Source organism: Eremothecium sinecaudum, chromosome VIII (genome assembly GCF_001548555.1).
Source record: "Eremothecium sinecaudum strain ATCC 58844 chromosome VIII, complete sequence".
NCBI lineage: Eukaryota > Fungi > Ascomycota > Saccharomycetes > Saccharomycetales > Saccharomycetaceae > Eremothecium > Eremothecium sinecaudum.
In genome coordinates this window covers 569,820-583,274 of record NC_030899.1, presented here as the reverse complement: position 1 = coordinate 583,274, position 13,455 = coordinate 569,820, and the positions used below count along the sequence as shown (strand labels likewise).

At 37.0% G+C, this 13,455-nt stretch overlaps 6 protein-coding genes across 6 annotated transcripts, besides 4 other annotated features; 3 read left to right on the top strand and 3 right to left on the bottom strand.

Annotated features, from left to right (window-relative positions):
• Positions 1-33: 33 nt before the first annotated feature.
• On the top strand, positions 34-2,352 carry DNM1 (dynamin-related GTPase DNM1; the record flags this gene model as incomplete). The annotated part of the gene is made up of 1 exon (XM_018134277.1): positions 34-2,352. One exon carries the CDS (start codon positions 34-36, stop codon positions 2,350-2,352), a length of 2,319 nt encoding a protein of 772 aa, XP_017989766.1.
• A 287-nt stretch (positions 2,353-2,639) lies between these two features.
• Positions 2,640-2,654: a centromere (Chromosome VIII centromere CDE III element; Syntenic to Eremothecium cymbalariae Chromosome VIII centromere CDE III element).
• Positions 2,640-2,828: a centromere (Chromosome VIII centromere; Syntenic to Eremothecium cymbalariae Chromosome VIII centromere).
• Positions 2,655-2,821: a centromere (Chromosome VIII centromere CDE II element; Syntenic to Eremothecium cymbalariae Chromosome VIII centromere CDE II element).
• Positions 2,822-2,828: a centromere (Chromosome VIII centromere CDE I element; Syntenic to Eremothecium cymbalariae Chromosome VIII centromere CDE I element).
• A 253-nt stretch (positions 2,829-3,081) lies between these two features.
• Positions 3,082-5,634, bottom strand: AW171_hschr84823 (uncharacterized protein; the record flags this gene model as incomplete). The annotated part of the gene is made up of 1 exon (XM_018133963.1): positions 3,082-5,634. One exon carries the CDS (start codon positions 5,632-5,634, stop codon positions 3,082-3,084), a length of 2,553 nt encoding a protein of 850 aa, XP_017989765.1.
• Positions 5,635-6,212: 578 nt separating this feature from the next.
• On the top strand, positions 6,213-8,021 carry AVT1 (Avt1p; the record flags this gene model as incomplete). The annotated part of the gene is made up of 1 exon (XM_018133964.1): positions 6,213-8,021. The coding sequence occupies one exon, from the start codon at positions 6,213-6,215 to the stop codon at positions 8,019-8,021; it is 1,809 nt and encodes a 602-aa protein (XP_017989764.1).
• A 406-nt stretch (positions 8,022-8,427) lies between these two features.
• MPP10 (rRNA-processing protein MPP10) lies at positions 8,428-10,221 on the top strand (the record flags this gene model as incomplete). Its single annotated transcript, XM_018133965.1, has 1 exon — positions 8,428-10,221. One exon carries the CDS (start codon positions 8,428-8,430, stop codon positions 10,219-10,221), a length of 1,794 nt encoding a protein of 597 aa, XP_017989763.1.
• Positions 10,222-10,325: 104 nt separating this feature from the next.
• Positions 10,326-12,308, bottom strand: NOC3 (Noc3p; the record flags this gene model as incomplete). Its single annotated transcript, XM_018133966.1, has 1 exon — positions 10,326-12,308. One exon carries the CDS (start codon positions 12,306-12,308, stop codon positions 10,326-10,328), a length of 1,983 nt encoding a protein of 660 aa, XP_017989762.1.
• A 764-nt stretch (positions 12,309-13,072) lies between these two features.
• On the bottom strand, positions 13,073-13,348 carry AW171_hschr84819 (uncharacterized protein; the record flags this gene model as incomplete). Its single annotated transcript, XM_018133967.1, has 1 exon — positions 13,073-13,348. The coding sequence occupies one exon, from the start codon at positions 13,346-13,348 to the stop codon at positions 13,073-13,075; it is 276 nt and encodes a 91-aa protein (XP_017989761.1).
• Between the last annotated feature and the right edge of the window lie 107 nt (positions 13,349-13,455).

Sequence of the window (13,455 nt, the reverse complement as noted above, 5' to 3'; positions counted from 1 at the left end):
AGCATCTCAACCTTTTTTGATTTTTAATACGAAATGGCTAGTTTGGAGGATTTGATTCCTACCGTGAATAAATTACAGGATGTTATATATGACGCCGGTATTGATACCCTAGATCTACCTGTTTTAGCGGTTATTGGGTCGCAATCTTCTGGTAAGTCTTCAATTTTGGAAACTCTAGTTGGAAAAGATTTTTTGCCTAGGGGTACTGGTATTGTCACGCGAAGACCACTTATCCTTCAACTTGTTAACTTACCCGTGGATTCACCTTTGATTAACAATTACGTTGAGCCGCAGACAGCATCTCAGTCATTATCGCAGAATTTGGGGGAAGAGTGGGGAGAAGGCCGTTCTTCAGAACATTATTCAAGACTGAACTCTAAGGATAAGAGCAGCACGGTGTCTGACCAATGGGGTGAATTCCTACACATGCCAGGTCGTAGGTTCTATGATTTTGATCAAATTAAACAAGAAATTGAAAACGAGACAGCGCGCATAGCAGGTAAAAACAAAGGCATTAGTAGGATTCCAATAAATTTGAAAATATACTCTCCACATGTGTTGAATTTAACACTTATTGATTTACCAGGTATCACTAAAGTACCAATTGGCGAGCAACCTGCTGATATTGAGAAACAAATTCGAAATTTAATATTGGAATATGTTGCAAAACCGAACTGTATAATGTTGGCAGTTTGTCCCGCTAATATTGATCTAGTAAATTCTGAATCATTAAAATTAGCACGGGAAGTCGATCCACAAGGTAAAAGAACCATTGGGGTGATCACCAAATTGGATTTAATGGATTCGGGTACAAATGCGTTAGATATCCTCTCAGGTAAAGTATACCCGTTGAAGTTAGGATTTGTTGGCGTAGTCAATCGATCTCAACAAGATATCCAAGAGAAAAGATCAATTGATGATTCATTGCTACGTGAGGAAGAATATTTTGCGAAGCATCCTTTCTACAGGACTATCTCTACTAGGTGTGGAACGAAGTTTTTGGCCAAAAAACTAAACCAAGTTTTGTTAGCTCATATTAGGGAAAAACTCCCTGACATTAAAGCAAGACTCAACACTTTGATTGGCCAAACTGAACAAGAACTAGCGTCATATGGTGACTGCAGCGCAACAACTCAGGAAAATAAGGCGGCTTTAATATTACAAATGATGAATAGATTCGCTACAAATTTTGTTTCATCAATTGAAGGTACATCATCTGATATCAGTACTAAGGAGCTATGTGGTGGCGCAAGGATTTATTATATCTACAATAATATTTTTGGTAATTCTTTGAATTCCATTAATCCAACATCGAATTTGTCCGTTTCTGATATTAGGACTGCAATTCGGAACTCAACTGGCCCTCGCCCATCCTTATTTGTTCCCGAATTGGCCTTCGATCTTTTGGTGAAACCACAAATAAAGCTGCTACAGGATCCAGCTCTTCGTTGTGTTGAACTAGTTTATGAGGAACTAATGAAAATTTGTCATAACTGCGGTACACCGGCTTTGGCAAGGTATCCGAAGTTGCAATCTCGGTTGATCGAAGTAGTTAGTGATTTGCTAAGAGAGCGATTAGGGCCAACTAGATCCTACGTGGAGAGTTTAATTGATATTCATAGGGCATTTATCAATACAAATCATCCCGGTTTTTTAAGTGCTACTGAAGCTATGGCAGACATTGTAGAAACACGTAAAAAGAAGTTGGAAGTTGCTAGCAGAGCTGCTGACTTAAAGAGAAAACGTAAAGATGCTGACGGTAGTTCTAGTGCCATGAGCGAAGCAAAGAATGGTATTTCACCAAGAATTGATTCTGATTCAACGATGGCCACAAGTGATACTGAATCAGATGACGAAAAGGATACTAAACAATCGAAGGATTCCTTTTTAAACTACTTTTTTGGAAAAGATCAGCGCAAAGGTGAACAGCTTTCAGATATGGGTGATAAAAAGTCGATAGCTACGGATAATTACTTCAGTGAAGTTCCTGAATATCTCCAAATGGAAGCATTGCAAATACGGGAAGCTAGCGGTGAGCAAGGTAACGCAGAACACCCAGAGTTAACGGAGAAAGAAGAACTTGAATGTGAGTTAATTAAAAGGCTAATCGTTTCATACTTTGGAATAGTGAGAGAAATGATACAAGACCAGATTCCTAAGGCGGTAATGTGCTTCTTGGTGAACTTTTGTAAAGAAGAAGTTCAAAACAGATTAGTTTCAAGGTTATACAAGGAAACTCTGTTTGAGGAACTGCTAATGGAGGACCAAAATCTAGCCCAAGATAGAGCAAAATGCCTCAAAATTTTGGATACATACAGAAAAGCCTCTCTCATTATTGGAGATATTCTATAGTTTGTGGTTAACTTACTTTTCCGATGAAATAGAACTATATCTCGCATTTGATAGGAAATTTCAAGAGTTTTTTGTTTTTATGGAATTTTCTTTTATTCATCATATGTAACTACTAGTATTAAAAAATGTTATTCTTGTATCCTACCTATATCATACTATATGAAATTAATAATACTCACCTGCCTCACCGAAACGGCGGTATAAAAAAAATTAATTTTAAAACGCGATATGTAAAAATATTACATTTGCTATATCAATATATTAAATAATTTAAAATTAAATTGATGTTCGGAAAGCTTACACAAATATTCTTTTCAAATTACATTCAAATATCTTAAATTTAATAGTTATTATAAAATATTGGATATTTATAAATTTTAGAGATTATAATATAAGGATGATGAAATTATTAACTATTATTAAAGTTATTTTAAAATTTTATATTGTTTGAATTATAATTTGTGTTCTATCACGTGGGTTCTTTGTTATAAAATAATTTGTTAATTTGAATAATTTATTTAATAATATATTTAAATAATATTAGACAAATAAACATTTAATAAGGATACGCGCGCCAAAATAACTTTACATTTTAATTATCTAGTGATAAAATCTCATTAGGTTATTCAGCAAAGATTATATAGAAAATCCTATCCACTAGATTGAGGTACAATATAACTTTTATTAGAGCATGAAAATTTAGGAGCGTTAGATATTTATTCAGACATATTATTTATGTGGTTTATTATTTGCTTCGGATATTAGCCCTGTGTCATGACCCGCTACATCGGCACTTTTGTTAGTTTGATAATTTTGACCTTCTGTACGGATATTAGTAACATCACCTTGTAATAGAGGAGTAACTTCCTCATTATTGTCACTTAATGGAACAGCGAAATTTGGCATTTTGGAGTTCCAAACGACAACAACACAAGCTAAAAGCACAAATGAGATTAATATCCCTAGTACTAAACCAATTGCAAATGATAAGCCCGGAAGCTGAAGATGGTATTTTTCCTTGTTAATCCATGACAGAGATAGCGGTCTATCGATCATGAAAACACATGATTTATTGTCTGTTGTGCATCCCCTATTCAAAATCCGTACTTCTTTATCTTGGCCATCCTGTATCTTAAGTACATAATTACCAGGCATAACTTCCAGGCATAATAACTGTTGGTTCAAAATGGTGCCGATGGTTCCATTACAGGAAAGTAGTGAATCTGTGTATGCATTTGGTATAGTGTGAAGTCTGATGAAATCTTCTAGCTGAGTAGAGTTTTGAGTGATTCCCTCATTAATAAGTCGTGCATCGGATGGTACCAAGAAGGAAACATTGTTGGCGTGAATTAATTGTTGAATATCTTCAAACTTTTCCAGCAAAGTCACGAAACCACTAGCAGTGGTTTCGAGTAAATTCTGAGTGGATATTGTTAACAATTTTGGATATGACACACTTTGCAATGCATGAACAACTCCATTATTAAAAATAAGATCACTAGATGTCTTCACTTTTATGGCATCGTCTAGATTGGATAGCTTGATAACTCTTTCATTTGGACTAGCATTTTCTTCTAGTTTAGCAACTACAGAGTGTCCTGCTAAATTGCTGAGAGAAACTGTTCCTGACGGCATATCTGTGTATACTAAACCTTCATATACCATATTCTTAATAAAGATGTTCAAGGCTGTCAAATTTCGTTGTAGGTACTCAAAATTAATTCCCCATGAATCCCAATAGTTAAAGCAGGGAATAAATATAGTATAACCATGACTGTTTGGTTTTAAATTTAAAAGTTCAGCTCTTCGTAACAACTCCAACGATTTTGAACAATGAAGTAGAGGACTAACGGATTGAACGATTCCACCTGGAAGCTCTAAGCCTTCGTCTATAACATACAGAAGCCTACCATCTATTTCTCTTGGCGTTGCATCACATATGCGAAAAATGTCGTTCAGAAAAAAACCGTCCTTATTCTTTGATATCTTTAAACGTTGACACTCTCCCCCCAGTCTTTTACTCGAACATAACAGAGATTTATACATTTTAGCCGCAATTGGTATATCCGAATCATCAGGAAAATCTTGCTGAAGTAAAATCTTGCTATTAGAAAAGTGATAAAGCAGGCTGTTCCTCGTAAAATCAATAGTTTCATTATTCATATTCTTCGGCATGAATATCGTTGGTTTCTCGTTTGGATCATCGATCAAATGTTGCAAGTTTTTGTTATAAATCTCTTCAACAAAACCAGAGGCATTTAATCCAAGCAAGTACTTCGTAGCTGTGAAATTTATACCATTTCTTAAACCTCTTAAATCTGTTACTACGTGTATGATTCCTGTTTCATAAAGTTGATTTCCGAGTACTGTGGCCGTCCCATTGACCATGTGTGTTCTTCCATTATTAAATGACGATAATTTTACCTCTTCATGATTAAGACTAGTAACATTCATAGGGTCTATAATTCCTCCGTAGATACCTTTTAATATCAGCTTTTGCACTAAAAACCGCTTGTCCTCGGCCCAGTTACCGGTAACCCCGTTATGATGCTGCATCAGGTAACTTAATTCTAGCTCATCAAAGTTTCTGCTTAGACAGTCATCTGTTGGGATGATTACCGTACTATTTATTATTCTATGACTAAGGTCATAGCCAGATAAACTCAGTAGATGTCGCATCTTATCGAGCTTGATATTTCCGCCCTTATACTTTAGAGATTCTAATTGCTCCCCCAAATTTGGCAACATTGGTGGCACAGAACTTACTCCTTGTACCACGGCATCCTGAAAGTTTGGAAATAGATTCTTTTCAACTACTTCCACACTATCAATCGTGATAAGTCCATTATTTGTTACATTTATTAGATGAGGGACGGAATCCTTGAAAAATATATGCACCCCCAACTCGTATTCAGAGGTGTCAATAACGTGCCCATCAACAATGAACCTCGAAATGCTAGTATTTTCTAATATAGATAAAACATCAGCTTCAGCAATCGATATAAAAGCTGAATTTATAGGTGCAAGCAGCGTAAATTGTTGATGTTCATTCAAATACGGAATATGCCCTTTTCGTTGTACAAACCGAAGAAATGTAGAAAATTGAACATCATTTGAAAGTATATCTACAACAGTGGTGAACTGTGCACGTTGTGTATCACTTGCAAAGGGTTTTAAATTGGATTTGGAGATACTGACTTCAGAAACCTTGCTTATTGCAGTTAATACCCCACTAATAAAACAAATTAAAAGAAGTTGGAGAGATGTTTTCCAGTAAATCATTAGTCCTGCTATTGAATTGGTATTACTAGACTATTGTGAAGTCAAATTAGAAGACGCCCCTTCAACTAATTGCAATCAATATCATTGTATAACTAAGACGGATTCCTTAAGAATTATTTATTTACGTGGGAGAAAAATATATTTCGGACCTGAAGTTCACCTTTCAACTTTAAAGTCAACATAATATTACAAGGGATGACTGAAAGATTCTATTCTATCGTGTTAAGTTCAGTTGTGATTCCTCACAATTGAAGGTACAGAAGATACGTAATACATCCGAAAATTATCACGCCAGAGTATACGTTATAATGGATGATGTAGCGTATTAAGTACTGAAAACAGTAGACGTAATAAAGTTTAAAAGTGCTAATGACCGAAAAAGATATTCTTTCGCTTCGGCCCAGTGCGCAAGTAGAAGTTTGCCTATTTCCATTCATAACAGCATGATAGAAATTTATATTCCTGACAGCATAATAAATAAGGTAGAAATTTTCAACCACATCCTACATATGTATTCTTTTTAAAAGTTTGAACGACAGCCACAGAGTACTGCACATAAAAGAAATATCACCGCCTGAATGCCGAACGCTGGCGATTCAGAGCAGCAGCCATTAAAGGAGTCTCCTCACTCTAATGTTCACTATATCTCGATTCCTATTAATCGTCAAGCGGATCGAAACGTACCAGATGACTCAAGTAGTCCGTTTCAAGGGACTCCTGGTGGCAATCGTGGTTCCTTCCTAGACCAGCCAATTGGTTCATTTAAAGGCGTTAATTCATTGAGCAGATTTGCAACATCTCTTCAAAGAGCCAACTCGTTCATGAACATTGAGCTTAATGCTGGTAAAGAGCGTGCATTTTTTATGGACGGTTATGACGTACTCAATGACCCAGATACGTTAGGTCCATCTTTACAAGGCAGAAGACTTTCGATCGCGTTGGCGGGTGCAGGAAATGTTTCATTACGTGCTTCGGCTAATGATTTATATGGAAGTGCCCCCACCGGTGGTATTAGCACTTTTAGACGTGATAGTACTGCTATTTTAGATGATGATGATCAATCTTCCCATTTAGCAAGAATATGCTCAAATCAGTCAATGTCATTCTGCGATGTAAATAATGCTATAGGCCCGGACACTGATTCAATTATATTAAAAAGAGTTGAAACAAAAGGTGGCAAAGTTTTAACATTATTAGCTGGACAGTCCACTGCACCTCAAACTATTTTCAATTCTCTTAATATCCTAATTGGTGTAGGTTTGTTGGCTTTGCCATTGGGATTGAGACACGCTGGGTGGATCCTAGGGGTATCCATGTTGACCCTTTTTGCTGGTGGTACTTTTTGCTCTGCCGAATTATTGTCAAGATGTATTGATACCGATCCCAGCATGATTTCTTATGGTGATTTAGGATACGCAGCATTTGGATCTAAAGGTCGTGCTTTAATTTCTTTCCTCTTTACCCTGGATCTTTTAGGATGCGGAGTTTCATTAATTATATTATTTGGGGATTCATTAAACGCATTATTCCCTCGTTACTCTACCACATTTTACAAGATTATATGTGTTATATTTGTTACCCCTCAAGTTTATATGCCACTAAGCATTTTGTCGAACTTCTCGCTATTGGGAATAACTGCAACCAATGGTACTGTATTGACAATTCTATTTGCAGGTTTGACGAAAAGTACCCGACCAGGTTCACTGCTCAATCCTGCTGAGACTAAACTTTGGCCTGAATCCTTTTGGAGTTTTTGTTTGTCCATTGGGTTACTGAGTGCCTGCTGGAGTGGCCATGCAGTTTTCCCAAATTTGAAGAGTGACATGAGACATCCTGAAAAGTTTACCAGTTGTTTGAAGGTTACATATTCAATCACTGCATTAACGGATATTGGGATTGCTATTGTGGGATTCTTAATGTTTGGTGGTTCTGTTAAGGATGAGGTGACAAAATCAGTTATGCTGACCGAAGGATACCCCAACTTCGTGTATGGTTTAATTTCAGCTTTAATGGCTATCATCCCACTTGCAAAAACTCCTTTGAACTCAAGACCAATTGTTGCTATTTTAGACGTGTTAAGTGGTGTTGCCCCAAATAGAGACGATGGTAAAAAATCAACGTTTAAAGGCACTGTAAGGTTCGCTAACAGACTGCTTGTAAATATTGTATTTGCAGCTGTTGCTATCTACTTCCCGGAGTTTGATAAACTAATTGCATTCTTGGGCGCAGGCCTGTGCTTTTCTATTTGCGTCGTTTTACCATGTTTATTTTATCTGAGAATCTGCAAAGATAGAGTGAAACCATGGGAGAGGGTTGTATGCTATTTCACCATCGTGATTAGTGTCTGTCTCTCTATCTTAGGGATTGGAGCTGCATTTGTTGCCTGATAACTAGCCTCCATTCGTAGATACCTGCAAACAACGAGGAAAATATTATGGTCTCGATTTCATGTTTTTTATGTTTTGTTTAATAGAACTTTCATGGTCATGAAGTAATCCAGAAGTATTTATGTTTAAAAAGCATTTGGTGGTATTATTCAATTCCAAGTGCTAATTTACACAGAAGTGACTTCAATTTAATGTATATACGTTGTTATCACTTATTGTACGGTCCAGGTGGTTGATGAGCTTAGCCGCTATGGTGTAAAAATCATCAACACGTAAATAGTGATCACTTTCATTTTGTACTTACCTATTGTTTTCCATGAGCTGAAAAATTTTAGTTTGGTAGAATATAAGCTGCAGAAGCAGAATCTGTGACAGAAGGTTCAGACCTGTTCAAGTTTTATTCAGTATGGATCGGTTTGTTGAAGTGATTAAGCAGAATCCCTCTGATTTGCTTTCAAATGATTTCATAGAGTCAGACATACCTCTTTCTATGGTTAAAACCTATTTAGATGATGTTATTAGATTATCTAGACAACTTGGCAATGAGAAAGGTTGTGTTATTGATGAGGTAGTGGTAGAAGGTTTGGATGCAAATCAAGTTTGGCTACAGGCTAAAATTGTACTGGAGACTGTTGAGGTTGATTTGTTGCAAACTATTAGCAAATTAAGAGATGCGATGACTGGCGATAGTAGCGACGAGGAGTCAGATGAAAGGATAAATGAAACAGATTCAAGCGTAGATATAGATAATTCAAGATACGAGAGTGCCGAGGAAGGTACAAATCATAGTCCTAGTCTGTCCGATGGCCACTTGTCCTCACATAGTGCTGAAGAGAGTGAAGTGGACGATGATGAAGAAGAAAAGGAAGCGAACGAGGACAAACCCACTATGCATAAGGATCTTTCCAAGCAAACCGGAAAAGATGTACAGGATGATGAAAAGCTTGAACATGAATTTGATAAGTACGGAATTAACGATAGATTTTTTGACCTGGAGGAGTTTAATCGGCGAACATTAGAGGCCGAAGACAGCAAGGGTGGACTACCGGAAAACAGTGATGAAGAAGATATCGATTATTTCGGGGATGTACCTTCTGATGACGAGGAGGAAGTCTTATATTATGATGACTTTTTTGACAATCCTGAAGTTCAAAAACATGGAGGTGTTCGTACGGAAAAGGAGCAATTTGAAGATGGGGAAATGGATGAATTAGCATACAATGAAGCAATGGAAAGCGCAAAGCTAGATCTTTTTGCAGAATCGGATGATGAGGAAGAAGATGTTGTTGAGACCAAGCCTGAAAAGCTTTCTACATATCAAACTCAACAGTTAGAAATACAAAAACAGATCGAACTGTTAGAAAAGGAAAATATAGCAGAAAAAAAGTGGGCACTGAAGGGTGAGGTTAAAGCAAAAGATCGTCCTGCTGATGCGCTTTTAACAGAAGAACTCGAGTTCGATAGGACTGCGAAGCCTGTGCCGGTAATAACAAGTGCAATTACCGAATCCCTAGAAGATATGATTAGAAGAAGGATTAAAGATATGAATTTTGATGATCTACCTAGAAGGGTTGTTTCAAATGTTTCTACGAGAACGCCTAAACCAAAATTCGAGCTAAGCGATGTTAAGTCATCAAAATCTTTAGCCGAATTATACGAGGACGATTATAATGGGAATAAAGCGGAGACAAAAATTTCTGAAGATCTTCAGAAAGCACATGATGAAATTTCCGAACTGTACAAAAGTTTGGTGTACAAGTTAGATGCTCTATCTTCAGCGAACTTTATCCCAAAGCCAGCTCAAAAGTCTCTAGATATAAAGGTCCAGAGTGCGGCTATTTCTATGGAGGATGCGCAACCATTAGCGGTGTCTACAGCTTCTATTTTAGCTCCACACGAAATTTACAGGGTTGGCAAATCCGAAAATAAGAACGAAATAACTTTGAAAAATGGTACCGTTATGTCTAGGGATGAATTAGCGAGATCCGATAAAAACAGATTACGCAGAGCAATCAAGAGGAAGAGAGCCAATGCTGCATCTAGTAGGGATCACAAAGAAAAGAAGTCTAAAAAAGAAGACGTCCTTGAAACCCTATCCAAAGCCAAGAATGTCACAATTATTAACAAGAGAGGTGAGAAACAAGATATCAAGGGTAATAAAAAGCAATCTCCATCGACTAATGTTAACTTTAAATTATAATAGATGTGATTTTTGCTTAACTTAATTAGCATAGGGTTATTTATTGTACTTTATAGACAATGCATGTATTAAACAAAGAATATCAACAGCGATAACCAGGAATTTTATTTTAGTCCCTTTGACCTGGTTATCAGTGCTCGGACGCCTTTAACAACCGTGGGACAATAATGCTTTGACAATAAAGCACTCTCCCAAATTGTAGCTGCTTCCGGGTTGCTCCTGGCGGGATCGTCGGCCTCCATGTAAAAATTACCATTGCCGATGACATCTTCCGTCGAGTACATTCCACCTATTTCTGGATACTTCGACATGAGTTTATCTAAAAACTTTAAGATGGCAATGCTGGTCTTCTCAGGCGTATTTTGCATGGTCATATAAAGTCTCTTTGTAAAAGCTGTAGCCCTTTGGTTTGTGCCTGATCTTGATCTAAAGAAAACGTGATCCAATGATTTCAATAAAAGTTCCGCCTTAGTAGAAACATTGACCGATGGTTTTACAAGTTCATTGTTTAATGGATCCGCTAATCTCAGAGTCTTGTATGAAAATTCAATGTCTGCATCAAGAGCCACGTACGGAAGAATAGCATATAATACATTGACAAAGGACGATAAGTCAATATGGACTTTCATATGATTGTGGCTTGATACCAAAGAAAACGCAGTCACTATGCATAGTAATATCTTCCTCACCTCATCAGAGGATAACTGGTCAATATTAGCGTCTGCAATCATCTCTTTCATAACAGTCAGGAAATCACCCAGTAAATCGAGATTCGCCATATGACCGAACTTTGATAGGCCTTCTAGCACAGAACCAATTAGACGCGGTTCGTTGGATTTCAATATATTTAGGTATAATGCAAGGAGAGATTTCAAAATTTCTGCTTGGTTTCTTTCTCTTTCTTCAGCAGATACCGCTTGCTCCGCTTTACGCATTTCTTCTCCAATAATCTTCATTTCCTTCCTGGCTTTTCGTTCCTTCTTTGACAAGTGAACTCTGTTCTTCTTCTTTATCTTAATCCGGGCAGGTTCATCTGTTGCAGTATTTGGGTTGTAGTCATTCAAAATATCTAAGTTTAATAGCACATTCAGAACAGATTCATCAACATTATATTTCCGTGATTTCAATGTCCTAGATAATAGCCGGATCACTTCGAGGGATACATTTCCTTCATCATCATCATTCAGAAGAGTTTCCAAGACCTTCACGGCTTTCAAAAAGATTGGATCATTCTTTGGATTGGGTTTGCATACTCTACGTATGATAATCAGGAGAACATCAGACCTAAAATTAAATTGGGGGAAGTTTTCTGCAAGCTCTGTAGCAGCTGTAGCAGCCACATTCCCCAAACTGACTTCAATAGGAGACTGATTATTGGCAGCACGAGCCAGCTTCCCAATATGATCCACGTAGTGCTTATAATTTAGAACTAAATTCTGCTCAAATGCCCTTAGCTTGGCAACCTCTTTAGAGACCTTCTCTTTCTTTTCTATTTCACTTAAAGGTCTAATCTTATAACCTGGTATAATGCTTTTCCAAACAGTAACCAATGCTAGAATAGAAAACTTACTAGTGTTAGAATTTTTTGATAAGGCCATCTTACGCAATCTACTTAACGCCGCTGTATGCTCCTCTGGTTCTTCTGTTATGTTTGCTACTAGTTCTGCAATAAGTTCCTTCATCTCAATAATCTTTTCTTCAGTATCAAAATGGTAATCATGGCTGCTCTCTACATCTTCAGAGTCTTCATCTTTTTGGTCTTCTTCTTCCTCCTCTGAACTGCTATCTTCTTCAGGTTTAGCAGGTCTCTTAACCTCACGAACTTTCCTCTCAACCTTTCCATTAACCTTAATTGGAAGACCCTCTACAAAGTCCTTCTCATCGTTCTTCATATTTCTTGGCTTCAATTCATAATCTTGTTCTTCGTTTTCCCAGGTCTTTGAGGATAATGAGGGCATCTCATCGCCAATATCAAATTCACTTACATCTTTGTGAAACAAACCATTCTGAAGCAACGCATCCTCTTCCTTACGTCTCTTAGCAGTCCTATCTTGGATAGACTTTTGAGATCTCTTTCTAACTGCCATGATCTCTGAATGATGGACTCCCTTTGAATAGTTATTTTCTTGTATGGATCAACCAACCGCTGAGAATATTAACCATCGTAAAATTTTAATAATCTCGTTAAGCTTTCTTTTTTTTTTGGTTTAGTTTTATAGACGCAGTTCAAGGTAAAGTGAACATGAGAAAGTTAGATTATAGATAAATAGAAATAGCAACTGTATTATCGTATTGTCCCGATATAGTCTTCTTTATAGGATACTGTATTATGTGCTTTTGACTGGATTAATAAAGCTCTAAAGGTGAACACGGCCGTGGGAAAGCCAATGTGACCTCATTACTCACTCTTTGCGATAGAAGTGGCCTAAGGGGTTGCCTTATTCGCCAATTGCGTATAAAATACGAGCTTGAAGTATTCAAATGGGCTTACGAAAACTAAAGCCAAAATAGCTGCGGTAAATTCCCGGCAAAAGACATGAATAGCTGCGCATACTCTAATATTACAAATAAATAGTTATAATAGCTGAAAAGCTTTCTTAAATGCTTTTTGTACTGTGATTAATTGTGTTTTTTACAGAGAGTGTCTCTGTCTTCGGAAAGTGAGGATATCTCCTCTTTATATTGGAATTCATAAGATTGAAAAATATGTATAAATAATTTACATCGTAGCATCTAACAGGGCACTAATTCATTTAACTTGTTCCTTTATGTCACGTAAACACTGGGGGATATCGTTAACTGCGTGGGAAACACAGAGCTACGTAGTAAAGTTCTTCGTGAATAACAGTCGTTAGTTAGACTTACCTGCGCTACTATCGTCAGCAGTGGACTCATTTACAGATGCAGCTTTGTAATCGTTCTCTGATTGTTGAGCGTTTGATATCCATGGTTTTTGCCTTGGTTTAAGCTGGGATTTTGTCCATAAAGATTCTTCATGAACTTTATCTTGGACCACTATCAGGTTCGGCACAGGCTTATCATTAACAATTATATCAACTAGATCCTCATAGCTCAGCGTAGAACACGCTTGTTCAAGCTGCACGTCTTTTTCATTTTGATTTTCCATAATACCTCAAAGTCTATTTGTTATCGTACATATTATTGTAAGATTTCTACTAGATAATTTTTACTAGTCACTACGGTTAATACAACATGTTAACATATTTGCCGCCC